Below are 12,420 nucleotides of genomic sequence, written 5' to 3' on the forward strand. Positions count from 1 at the left end.
ACTGTTTGAAAACCCTGAAAAAACGCGTTTAAATACAAATATGTGAGTTTCGACGTGTTTCCGTTGCGGGGGAACAGATTTTCTTTGCGTCTATGATCCCAATTTTTGAGATATTTGGAGCTAAAATGAAATACCATATCAGTTTTTCTTGAAAATGTTATGAAATAGTTTCTTGTCAATAAAATGCAGTACTGTTGCTGTCAACCACATATATTTTTGAACTTTTCTGTTTTTATCATGAATATTTGTTTTCTTTTTTTTTCTAACTATAAGGTAGAAGGTGTAAGAAAAAGATCAAACAAATAAATTTTCACGATTTTATTTTAGGAGACCGGGAAGCTATAAATTAAAATTCATATCCAATTTTTACCAAGTGCAATTAGAAAAAATCTAGTCAATGTGCATAGCATCCCATTTCATCAGAAAAATAAGGATCTGTTGCATAATAATACGTGACAGGCATCAATTTTTTCATCGAACTGTATGTGGCATTGACTCGCACACATTTGATGTTTACTTGTTGTGTGAAATCGCAAAACTGTGGACCAGGGCACGTAATCTCTGATTTACGATTGCTATAGTACAAATCGTAATATTTTTCGTTATAACATTTGAGCACAAGATCCGAGTAGTAGCGAATTCGGGGAAGTTTTGAGAACATTCTAGTTTTTTGCAGCCTTGTCATCATTTTGCGAAGATCATCTTCAAGATCCATAATGTCTTTTTTAGGGATAATTGCTGAAGAATTGTCATAATAAAAGGGCTCAATGAGTTCTTTCTCGTCGGGATCCTCAGTTTTGTCAACCTGCAAATGCCATTTTTTTTTTTGTGAAATTGTGAGAAGGTTAGCCGTGACACTAAGAATGTCGGATGTGAAGGTTATTGTTTTTGCTCATCTTATGATTTAGTGAAAAATTAACCTGAACGAATATTTTTTTCTTACCCAGTCGATTGTTTTAAGATGAGTGATCACATTCTCAGACACAATGTATTTCTCTGTTTTGGGAGTTTGTGGTGGAAAATGCAGAGATGTGAAATTGACACGCAATGGATCAACCACACTTTTACCGGTTTCCCTCTGAAATGTAGTTCTATCAAATAATATAGAAGCTTTTCCCTACAAAATGCTTGTAAGTCATACTGCCAAACATGTTTTTAAGCGAAAACCTGACACCATATCTTGTAACGACTGCATTATAGTTTTCCTTCTGATAAAAAAGGTATGATATTTGCTCATTTTTATCGAATAATTTCTGGAATTCTTCCGCATATGTTGGAGCTAATCGTGGAATCAGTATATCATCTAAATCCAAAAAAGTAATGAAGCGGGCGGCTTCCTAAAATGAACACAGTACATACAACAAGCTTTTGAATTTCTAATACCTTATATTGTAACAGGCAATCTGATTGAGCAGCTACTTGACTTCTCAATTCAATTTGATTATGAGTATCCGCAATTTTTTTGGAAATTCCATGGAACTTCACTGAGGCCCACGGTTGTACTGAGAGATATCCCTAAATCAATTTTAAAATCACAAATGACCCCGAAAAACCCACATCTCCTTCATACTCTTTCATAAGATTGTAAAATGTGTTCACGGCACTAATAAGATATAAATTGACAAAAGCACCATATCTAAACGTTGAAATAATACATCGCCCAAAATTTTTGATCAACATACTTTTTGTAAATGTGAACAGCGAATAAAAAGTTTTGCCATTGCTCACTGACAAACAACGGAGCAATACAAACCACTACATCTCGGTTTATATAAGATGGCTTTGTGAATGGAATCTAAAATTTTTTAGATTCATTTGATTGTACAATTTAAAAATAAAAATATTACCTCCGTCCTTCCATCATCTGAAACCATTTCAATTTTTCCAACATTTGGAATCAACTGGGCTGTCGCGAATATTGTAATTATTTGGCACTGATCATTGTATGTAACTCTAAATTTTTTTAAAATGTTATTCTCTAATTTTGATGATTATTTGCGGGCAATTGAACATTTTAACACATACTTCGCACATTAAAAAAAAGTAAAAACAACAGAATATACTACTTAACAAGATACTTAAAACTTACTTATGATGTGGAGTTCTCACAATTATACTTGACGTTGAATTTTCTGCATAAATTACAATTTCTTTGAAGTCGGGTGGGTTATAGTCCGAAGTTGGGAGTAAGTTGATACTCATTAGTAGAGCCACAGCGTTATCACCTAAACTAAAAACAAAGCATTACAACCAAAAAAAAACAATATTATTACCTTTTTGAAGTTGGATAATAATAGGAAGAAGAAATGAATGCTTTAAGAGGTCTAACTGGAAGATTTTCTATATCCACAGAAGGTTTCGACGGTTGTTTGAATTTGTAAACCATTACATATATCAGTAAGCAGGCAGTCAAGACAAATGTTCTTCGGAGGTGGCGCATGTTACCTGATTGCAAAAGTGTGTGACGTTTCACCCAAAACAGCGGACCAGAGTTCGGACAAACACCAAACTTATCAGATACAACACCAAAAATTTTAAATGCCAAAACTGAATACTTATTGTAGACGTTATAACGTTACGTCAAAGCCCAGAAGTACAGAATATAAAAAATACAACTGCCAAATAAAATAAAAACCTCCGTGATTACGTGGTCAATAATAATAGGGTTCCCAGCTGAGTGAGGCGCGAAATGCGGGCCTCACGCCGGCCTCACGCCGGCCCGCCGTCGCCGTTTGCCGCGTTCACTAATTTTGACGTGAATTTAAAATTTTCATTTTCAATAATTCGTTGAAAATTTAGACAAAATATAAGAAATAAAAATAAAAATTGACGTGCTATTCAGTGAAAGGCGAGAGTGACGCCGTGAGGCCGGCGCGGCGACCGCTGAGGCCGGCGAAGGCGCCTTTGGGAGCCCTAACTGAAAAGTTTTTTACCTGTACGAACCTTACTTCGCTATTTTGTGTGAAAATGTATTCTTCGGTAGTATGAATTTACTAAATCCATGCAACCAAACGAAAAGATTGAGAATGTATGGTTAGATAAAAAGCGTTTTGTTTCCAAGATAAAATCTCAATGCATTTAGAGGGTTTTATGTGGCCTGTCAAACATATCCGGAAAAAAAATTCTCGCGTAATAAATGTATTTAATTTCGAAATATGTCAATTTTTGATACCTTTTTTTAAATTGAGAAAATTTGTCCATGAAATTTGGTCATTTGAGCTCGTTTTAAATTTATAAAATCAAACAGAAATTTCATTCTACTCTACCTTTTTCAGCTTTTCCAGTTTTGCTACAGTTTGAATTGAATCGAATTCTTATTCTTTGTCTAAAGCAAGACTTAAAGAAAATATGCACACATAATTACAAACTTCACGAATGACTACCGGCTCTGGTACGCAACATAAACACGTAAACCAGTACTACGAAATTGATGTTTTTATTCGATTATGTTGACATGTTCTGAACCGTGAGACGAATATCATCGAATATTCAATCATATCAGGTCCTGCTAAAATCTTCTTTCTAGAAAACTATGTAATGTAATGAGAAAGCTATGTGATGAATATGCAAGGTGCGTTTTAAATCTAGACTATTACTTCATTTGTTTGAGAAGAACACGGATTTTAAGCAAGGAAAATGTTCGAATTTCATCTCCTACCCGGTATTTTTCTAGCGAATAATTTTGCTGCCAGACGCATCGATGTGTAGTTTTGCCGCATGTATATTTTCTGATCAGCACTTGACAAACAAGTTATTTTTTGATTTTTGTTTGAAAATTGATAATCAAACATAGGTTTAAAAAATTTATAGAGTTAAAAGAAGAAACAACTAATACATCAATATTTCGTGAAGCATTAAATAAATCTCTTTGAATAGTTGTTATAATTATACTAAAAGAATTTCGGAATTTTATTTTATTGTATCAACAGTAATTGTGAGATCAAATAACCGATGCAACCGAAACTACAACCGTATTCGGCTTTGCATTCCCCAACAATCTTCGTCGAAAAGCCGGAAGGCACAATATTACGGCAAATGGGTCAATAAACGGGAAAGCTGAAAGTGGAACAGCAGATGTGTAGTTTAACCATCTGAATTGATGAAATCTTATGCAACATCTATATAAACTGCGACTAACTTATCCAGTTTCAAATTGAACATTGGTGTAAACCAGCTGAGCATACATGGAGCTAAGCTAAATATGATAGGAATGACTGTCTGAACTACCAAAGATCGAAGGAGTTCCAGTTGCATTTTTGCAGTCCCCGCGCTCATTCTATATCGATCGGATTGTAATTTTTTCCTTATCTGAAATTGAAGACGGGCAAATTATTAAATGCCCTTAGTCCAGTAAAATTGGAAAATCTCTTAAGTAATTAAAAGTATCCGTTACCTGAAACTTCAAAATCATCAAAATGAAAATAGATAAAATCGAGACTAAAGATCCAGCTATAACTCCAATCCAGGATTTTATTTCCGTTTCAAGTGTAGATTCCTTTTGAAGTAGCTATTTTCGAAAATTAATCCCCTAAAACACACCTGATAAAGTAGTGCAAAAAAGTTCAAAGTTATAGAGTCGGCGCCATATATTTCGTACATATTTTGTTGGATATAATGTCGAACTTCAAAGTTTGGCACCGCAACGAAGTATGCAATCTGAAGAGCCGGTAGTACTATAAATTTTCTTACACACATTTTGTGATTTTTATTCCATTATAAATCTAACTTATTACAATTCACAATCACTTACCATAATCCAAAACATTGAGGCAATAACACAGAATAATAGAGTAACGATCATAAAATAAGGAAATAATCTATTAATAAATATACTTCCTAGTACAGCCAAGTATCTGTACACAAAATGGCTGATGAGAATTGTATAAGTACATGCAATTAGTGAGCATCTTATTGCGAGCAACAACATACTCAATGAACTCTTTTCTAACAGTATACCATCGCTTAAAAAAATCAGATAACAATATCTGTATCCATGGACTCCCTGTAATAAAATTTTATGGAAAATTTACCATGAAGAAAATGTAAAATTCAGTTAATTGCATTTATCAATCTGTGATCGCAGAGGAATTAAAACGTTTGAAGTTGATGTTTTTAAAGCAACCCAAAGAAGTTGTTTTTGAAATCTTACAATTGGTACGAAAATGTCCAATAAAGAATGAAAAATATTGAAAATCGCAAAATAATATAACAAAAACGCATAGTTTCCTAACTTGAATTTCTCAGCGTAAGTCAAATATATAAAGCAAGGATTTGTAATAAAAGCTAAAAAAGCAAATAATTCAGGGATATAGTGATGAAAAAAGCTGATGTACATGATTGATAGGTATTCATCGGAATAGGATATTGATGGGAGTTGTTTTTTTAGAAATTCCCTGTGGATGTTATTATATTTCTAAGAATACGTGTTGTGATTGTCTGTCAGCTTTACTTCCATTATCAGCCGTCACTAGACGAAAATGCTATAAATTCAAGTTTCACACTGATCGTGAGAGAAACCCAAAAGACAAAATTTCATGATGAAAAATCTATCAACAATTGTGGAAACGTTCACAGTGTTTCTGAAATTTCCAAGAATCCTACTAAATGTTTCGAAAACTTTCAGCAAGCCTGTCGAAGTTGGTACTTTTTGGATTTTTTTTTCGATATGTCATAACAATTGAAAAAAATATTAAGCAGAAGATGATGATTGTTTTTTTTTCAGCGTTTGGGAAAAATCAATAAATTCGTTTTGAACGCAATCGACAGTAAAATTCCTGGAGAATACGAACGCCGAACGATTTTATCTTGACCAGAAAACGAAATTTGGGCATTGTATCGAAGATAAGAGTTACCAAAATTCCAATTCTAGAACCAGTTTCTTAAAATTCAGACAGATATCGGCCGCGTTACTTTACACGAACATAATTAATTCAACAACTAAACTTTTGAAACTTGTTTCATGGCACTGAGAAGCCATAATCCTGTTTTGACCGGTTTAGTCCGCTGCTCAAATGCTGTGCAAAGTGTTGCGTGACGTCATTTTATCAAAATATAATATTACCACGTGTCTGAAAAGAAAAAAACTTTGACAAGGAAAAAAAATTCTTGCCGGGCACCAAAGCAAATTTCACTCCTGTTTGGATGAAAGTATAACCTAAAACAATCTGTCTGGTTAAACTTGTGGCCACTTCTTTTGTTTTTGGAATACAAGTTAAAGATTTCACGACCCACAAACCACATATTTGTAAAACTTCCAATTCCATTCGAACATTTCTCCACTAATTTTCGAATGGACTAGAGAAAGTTGTCTAAGTTTCTCCGCTCGAAACCTCTCCGATTTTTACGATATCATCTTAGAATCAAAAAGCTTTATATCTAACCATTAAATTTTCATTATTTCCGTTTACCAGAATGGAAGCCGCACATACATGCAACAATAAAATCAATTTTACATGCCGCCGTCGAACCTTACCTACCTTAACTGCCTGTTTACTGATACTCGGGATGATCCATTTCACCAAACTTCCGAGACAGCCTCTACCACCGCCAACAATAAATATAGAAAGTCCTCCAGTTAGACCTCTGAAAGCTTTTATTTCTTCCGCTTATTACTATCCCACTTCAAAAAGGTACATTCTAAGTTAAATGCACATGTCAATTATTTCATTTTAACGTTGTGTTTCTAGTCTAGGCGACAATGCTGTCGCTTTGTTGATGAGCATCAATTTGATGCCATCGCCATACTATGCACCTCCCGACTTTCAAGAGATCGTGATTTCGGCAACAAACTCAACTTCCAGTGTCACTGTCAAAACTCCACATCAGATGTAAGTTCCCGGTAAAATTTGTGACCACCGCGGGCTGTATATGGGTACCTCTGGTAAAAACTAACGTAACTCCGGAACCTCATTACCGAAAAAAATAAAATGTGTCTAATTTCTGAAAGTTTAGTTCATAGAAAAGTTTTTAGTAGTTTTCTTTGAAAACAAATTCCGTTGTTTTTTTTGGTTGTGTAAAACTACTAAATATTTTAACGGAAAAACACAAAGTTTACATCAAACAGCTGGAATTCTCAGTTACAAACATAGGTTTAATGTTATTTTCGATACAGGAACAACTAATTTTAAAACCTTCCAGTAAATTTCGATTAAAATTGTATCAAATTACCGCGCCAGATTATTCGTAAAAGAAGTTTCAGAAAAAATTTTTATGATTTTTTTTGAATAAAAAACAACACATTATTTTAAAGAACATACCTGTGATCTGAACCATTTTTTTTCAGAGTCTTTTAAAAGAACATACCTGTGATCTGAACCATTTTTTTTCAGAGTCACCTTCAATCACCAGTGCCAAATAAAAACAATCTTCGCAACCGCTCAGTTAATTCCAAATGTGGAAAAAATCGAAATGGTGTCAGATAATGGAAGGACGGAGGTAGTATTTCATTTTTATTTTAAACTTTCAGATTTTAACGAACGTAAAAATGTTTTAGATTCCGTTTACCAAGCCATCATATGAAAGCCGGGATGTGGTGATTTGTGTCGCTCCGTTGTTTGTCAGTGAGCAATGGCAAAACTTTTTATTTGCAGTTCACATTTACAAAAAGTAGGATTATCTGCTGCTTTCGATATTCAATGCTAAATGTTTCAGATATGGTGCATTCGTGAATTTATATCTTGTTAGCTCTGTGAATACATTTTACAATCTTATGAAGGAGTATGAAGAGGCTGTAGGGTTCTTGAAGGGTTATATATTTATTAAGAGCAGTTTTCAGGGTTATCTTAGAATTCAGCCGTGGGTGTCAGTCAAATTTCTAGGAGTTCCCAAGAATATTGCAGATACTGAGGGGCAAATAGAGTTAAGAAGTCAAGCAGCCGCTCAGTCAGACTGCCTGTTACAATATAAGGTCTTCAAGATTCAAAGTTTGCTCAACCGTATTTCGTTTTTTAGGAATCCGCTCGATTTATCAGTTTTGTAGATTTAGACGATGTGTTGATTCCGCGACTTGCTCCAACATACGTTGAAGAATTCCAACAGTTGTTCGATAGAAATACGCGAATATCTTATATTCTCTACCATAAAGAAAATTACAATGCAGTTGTCCCAAAGACTGGCTTGCAATTTTCACTCAAAAACATGTTTAGCAGTTTGACTTGCAAACATTTCGTAAGGCGTTTCCAAAATTTGAAAATTCTAAAAAATTTAATAATTCAGAGGGAAACCGGTAAAAGTGTGGTTGATCCATTGCGTGTCAATTTCACATCTCTGCATTTTCCACCACAAACTCCCAAAACAGAGAAATACATTGTGTCTGAGAATGTGATCACTCATCTTAAAACAATCGACTGGGTAAGAAATATATTCCACATGTGATTTGCTCGGTGCGTGTAGTTTGTATGAGTGTGGTTAAATACTCACATCAATAGTAGTCCACCACTCCAACAATGTAGTTGTTTTACACCGATCAACCGCTGCTGCTCACCAAATTCTGGCCCTCTATTTTCTACGAAAAAAAAAACCAGTGTTCAGTCGGCGGATTGAGGGTTTGGGTAAGTGTCCCAACATTGATTAATTCCTGGCTGAAGCTTGATAGCGTTTTTGAACTGCCGCCGAGGACTTGCTACAGTTAAGGACTCCTTTTAACAACCCTAATTTAGGCACAACTTACCCATTTCGCAAAATCATTTCAGCATTTTCAGGTAGACGATATTAAGGATCCAAACAGGGAAGAAGTCATTGAGCCTCACTTTTATGATAATTCATCAACCACAATTATATCCAAAAAGGACATAATTGATCTCGAAGATGATCTTCAAAAAATGATGAAGAAACTGCAGGACACAAGAGTATTTTCGAAGTTGCCTCGAATTCGCTATTATTCGGATTTGGTGCTTAAATGCTACAACGAAAAATACTACGATTTGTTTTACAATAACAGAAAAACGGAGATTACATGCCCTGGGCCTCACTTTTGCGATTTCAAACAACATTTGACTATCAAATGCATGCGAATAAATGCTACATACACTGCCATGGAGACATTGTCACCTGTTACTTATTATTATGCAACTGATCCGTATTTTTCTGACACAATGGGTTGCTATGCAAATTAGACACTGTTTAACGAATTTGATTTTATAATTAATTTAATTTAATTTATTTACGCTCGCGAGGAGACGTGGAAAAAGTTGAAGAAAAAAGAAAAATGTACACATACAATCGATCATAAATACAATACACTGAATAAGAGGGATAGAAACAAGAAGAATAAATAGGAACGAAAGTTTGTTAACAGGACAGTTAGGTCAGGCGGGAGGAAATAATGTTATGTGGGTAGTTCATGTTGCGATCATCAGTTGTCAGACATCTCGTTATTCAAGATCTGATATATGTTTTAGAAACTTGGGGTTACTCAGCGTACGGTTTACAATAAAATGCTTTCTAGTTTTAGTTTTACATCTGCTCCATGAGACTTTCTTTTTGGAACGAGTTCGTGTGTTTTCAGAATATGTAAAAAATTGAGGTACGTTGAGATCTAGTTTACCATTAATCATCTTCATAATAGTTTTTCTGTCATAGATTTGGCGCCGCGTTTGTAGTGTTGTGAGCTCAAAAAGTTCATTGCGTTCGGATGCAGATTTATACTCCGTGTCAGTTGGCGAGATGTATTTGCCTTGTGTTCTACTGTATAATCGTCAGGTAAATGCGTTTTGAACTGACTCAATGGCTCTTGTTTCAGAGTTTCTTATTGGGCTAGTAATTACCGTTCCATACTCAAGAAGAGGTCTAACAAATGTCTTGTAAAGCAAGGTCATCAATTTTGGGTTTCTACTGTTATACATATTAAATGTTTGACTAAGAAATACACGCAATTCAAATTTTTTTTTGAATAAAGCATATTAGGCGTTTTTTTCAGTTCACGTAGGAAAATCGATATCGTGGCAAGACCTATCGTGTTGTGACCACAACATATCTCGCGCAGGAATTCAAACTACCTCAGAAAAAACGTTGCTGAGAATTGAATTTTTCCGAAAAATGTGACGGAGATTCGATTTTCTTCAGATACATTTTGGCGGTGAAATAAACTTTGAAAACTCGAGAAATCTCACTTGGTAAGGTGTCGGAAATTTGAGAAACTTGAAAAAACTTTGAGGAGACAAGAAAATATTTAGGCACATTAGGAAAAAAAGGTTTAAAGAATTTTCTCGAAAAATCTTGAAAAATTAAGTCTCTGATAAGTAAAAAAACAAGTAAAAAATAAGTGTCAAAGACCTGAAAATTTTCAAAAAAATTCTAGAATACGTGGGAACTGGCAGGAAAATACTTGAAATTTTGAAAAATGTTTGGGATTCTCGGAAATCTTGGAAAGTTCAAAAAACGTCAATATATATGTGGTGAGAATAGGAAATCTACTTAAATTGATGAGAATAACGCTAGCAGCTTTATGTGTTTGTTAAACAGTAAAAACCGCAATTTCACTTTGTTAGCTTTTGGAATCCTGAATTTAAATCCAGCATAAATCTTTTTATCACAGTTGACATATCTTGTGGTCATGACGAGGTTGGAGAAGCTGCTAACTTGAGCGGTGTGGTCAATTATCTCATAGGAAATCTGACAAAATTTAGGAAAACAAACAAGAGATTTAGAAAATTATAAATTCCGGTATTGCAATGGGTTTTGATGATGAAGTCAGATTGATTGTTTGACAACCCAAAATAAAATCAGAGAAATGAGAACATACACTTTCTAGTTTTTATGTATTCTCTGTAATTTTCAACATATTCTCTTTGATTTTTTTCTTTTGATCGGAGCACAGCATCGGCAATCAATTTGTGCGGATTGTCTATTCTGTTTTTATTAAGTATTTTTCTGAAGAAATAATCGGCTCGAATGTGTTTAGTTGCATCTACTGTAGAGTTTCGTTCTGAAAACCAATGTTCGAGAAAACTAAAAAAGTTCAGGGCTCACCAAGAAAGATTTTGGATATATGTATACCGTTTTGTCCACTAACTGCATAATTGTAGAATTTCCCACCCAACGTGCTTTCGTATAGATCTTTGTTCACAGCAACACCCGGGCCCGCTCCGTGAAAAGCTAGGTTAGGGTACATCTGAAAAAAAGTTCAGTAACAATTTTATAGTTTTTAAAGTGTCACCGCTTTCAGTCTGAGCTCTGCTCGGATATCACGTCCAATTCCAAGAGTAACCATTGTCAGCGGTTCATTATTCTGGAAGCCTGGTTAACGCTTAAAATTTTTCAATATTCTTACCTTTTTTGGAAACACCACATACTTGACTTCGTCCTTATTTTTTGCGGCTTGGATATCAAGAAAATTGTACTCTTTCAAGTTGTCACAATCCTTTGTTACGTTTGCAAATTCATACCAAAACTAAAAAGTTAGCAATTAGAAAATACAACAAAAAAAAATTCACTCTGCGATAGCTTTCCGTGATTGTTTCAAGTTTCGGAAGGAAGCAATCGTGAAAAGCTTGAAAAATATCAGATTTCCTTTTTATTCTCCTCTTTCTCGTGTGATTTTTTATTTTCTGTAGGTGTTGACGGCTCATAAACTGCGCTATATGCGGATTGGATATACATGAATATTATTGGGAATAAACATAATAAGAGCAGCGTAAAAAAAATAGATGATTTACTATATACTGCTTTCATAGCTTTTTCTGAAAAAACTTTATTTATATCTTTTTGAAAGTTGGTCTAAAACCTTTTGTTGTTAATCTAATAAAAGGAAATCATATCATTTTGACGGAAATAAAAAGCCTTTATGTTTAATGAATCTTTTAATACAATGCGCGCATTTTTTATAGATTCAATCTCAAGATTCCGGAATGTGAAACGGTTTTGCTTTTGTGTTTAGCTACTTTGATGCCAACGATAAGCGTATTAGGGACATTTTTCCGCCTAATCTTTTTTCATGCGTTATACAAATCACAGTTTGATCATTTTTAGAGCGAATTAATAGAAAAGATCAATACATCCAGTATTGATCTTTTCTATTAATTGTATTGATCTTTTCTATTAATTCGCTCTAAAAATGATCAAACTGTGATTTGTATAACGCATGAAAAAAGATTAGGCGGAAAAATGTCCCTAATACGCTTATCGTTGGCATCAAAGAAGCTAAACACAAAAGCAAAACCGTTTCACATTCCGGAATCTTGAGATTGAATCTATAAAAAATGCGCGCATTGTATTAAAAGATTCATTAAACATAAAGGCTTTTTATTTCCGTCAAAATGATATGATTTCCTTTTATTAGATTAACAACAAAAGGTTTTAGACCAACTTTCAAAAAGATATAAATAAAGTTTTTTCAGAAAAAACTATGAAAGCAGTATATAGTAAATCATCTATTTTTTTTACGCTGCTCTTATTATGTTTATTCCCAATAATATTCATGTA

The 12,420-nt window shown here is 34.1% G+C and overlaps 3 protein-coding genes and 2 pseudogenes across 6 annotated transcripts; 1 reads left to right on the forward strand and 4 right to left on the reverse strand.

Annotated features, from left to right (window-relative positions):
* Window positions 1–303: 303 nt before the first annotated feature.
* On the reverse strand, window positions 304–3,011 carry gtnt-21 (Glycosyltransferase family 92 protein). The gene is made up of 10 exons (NM_001392545.1): window positions 2,944–3,011; window positions 2,274–2,445; window positions 2,090–2,230; window positions 1,848–1,953; window positions 1,683–1,795; window positions 1,558–1,636; window positions 1,384–1,515; window positions 1,122–1,337; window positions 944–1,078; window positions 304–805 (listed from the first exon to the last, which is right to left on the reverse strand). Exons 2-10 carry the CDS (start codon window positions 2,438–2,440, stop codon window positions 395–397), a joined length of 1,500 nt encoding a protein of 499 aa, NP_001379664.1. The 5' UTR covers window positions 2,441–2,445; window positions 2,944–3,011; the 3' UTR covers window positions 304–394.
* A 778-nt stretch (window positions 3,012–3,789) lies between these two features.
* Window positions 3,790–5,004, reverse strand: srj-32 (Serpentine Receptor, class J). Of its 2 annotated transcripts, NM_001269155.2 has the most exons (5): window positions 4,751–5,002; window positions 4,540–4,656; window positions 4,394–4,495; window positions 4,139–4,308; window positions 3,899–4,091 (listed from the first exon to the last, which is right to left on the reverse strand). In NM_001269155.2, the coding sequence occupies exons 1-5, from the start codon at window positions 4,925–4,927 to the stop codon at window positions 3,941–3,943; spliced, it is 717 nt and encodes a 238-aa protein (NP_001256084.1). In that variant the 5' UTR covers window positions 4,928–5,002; the 3' UTR covers window positions 3,899–3,940. The 2 variants fall into 2 exon arrangements, with proteins under 2 accessions (NP_001256083.1, NP_001256084.1); NM_001269154.3 differs by lacking the exon at window positions 4,394–4,495 and having other exon boundaries at window positions 3,790–4,091; window positions 4,751–5,004.
* Window positions 5,005–6,403: 1,399 nt separating this feature from the next.
* On the forward strand, window positions 6,404–9,194 carry gtnt-20 (Glycosyltransferase family 92 protein). Its single transcript, NM_001356693.2, has 9 exons — window positions 6,404–6,629; window positions 6,687–6,827; window positions 7,329–7,434; window positions 7,493–7,605; window positions 7,651–7,729; window positions 7,775–7,906; window positions 7,951–8,166; window positions 8,215–8,349; window positions 8,700–9,194. Exons 1-9 carry the CDS (start codon window positions 6,412–6,414, stop codon window positions 9,111–9,113), a joined length of 1,554 nt encoding a protein of 517 aa, NP_001343621.1. The 5' UTR covers window positions 6,404–6,411; the 3' UTR covers window positions 9,114–9,194.
* A 177-nt stretch (window positions 9,195–9,371) lies between these two features.
* On the reverse strand, window positions 9,372–9,842 carry F07G11.6 (annotated as a pseudogene). Its single transcript has one exon. A coding segment is annotated over exon 1 (471 nt).
* An 879-nt stretch (window positions 9,843–10,721) lies between these two features.
* Window positions 10,722–11,670, reverse strand: F07G11.7 (annotated as a pseudogene). The gene is made up of 5 exons: window positions 11,433–11,670; window positions 11,270–11,389; window positions 11,156–11,227; window positions 10,969–11,110; window positions 10,722–10,924 (listed from the first exon to the last, which is right to left on the reverse strand). Coding segments are annotated over exons 1-5 (775 nt in total).
* Between the last annotated feature and the right edge of the window lie 750 nt (window positions 11,671–12,420).

The sequence above is a fragment of the Caenorhabditis elegans genome, chromosome V, assembly GCF_000002985.6.
Source record: "Caenorhabditis elegans chromosome V".
Taxonomy (NCBI): Eukaryota; Metazoa; Nematoda; class Chromadorea; order Rhabditida; family Rhabditidae; genus Caenorhabditis; species Caenorhabditis elegans.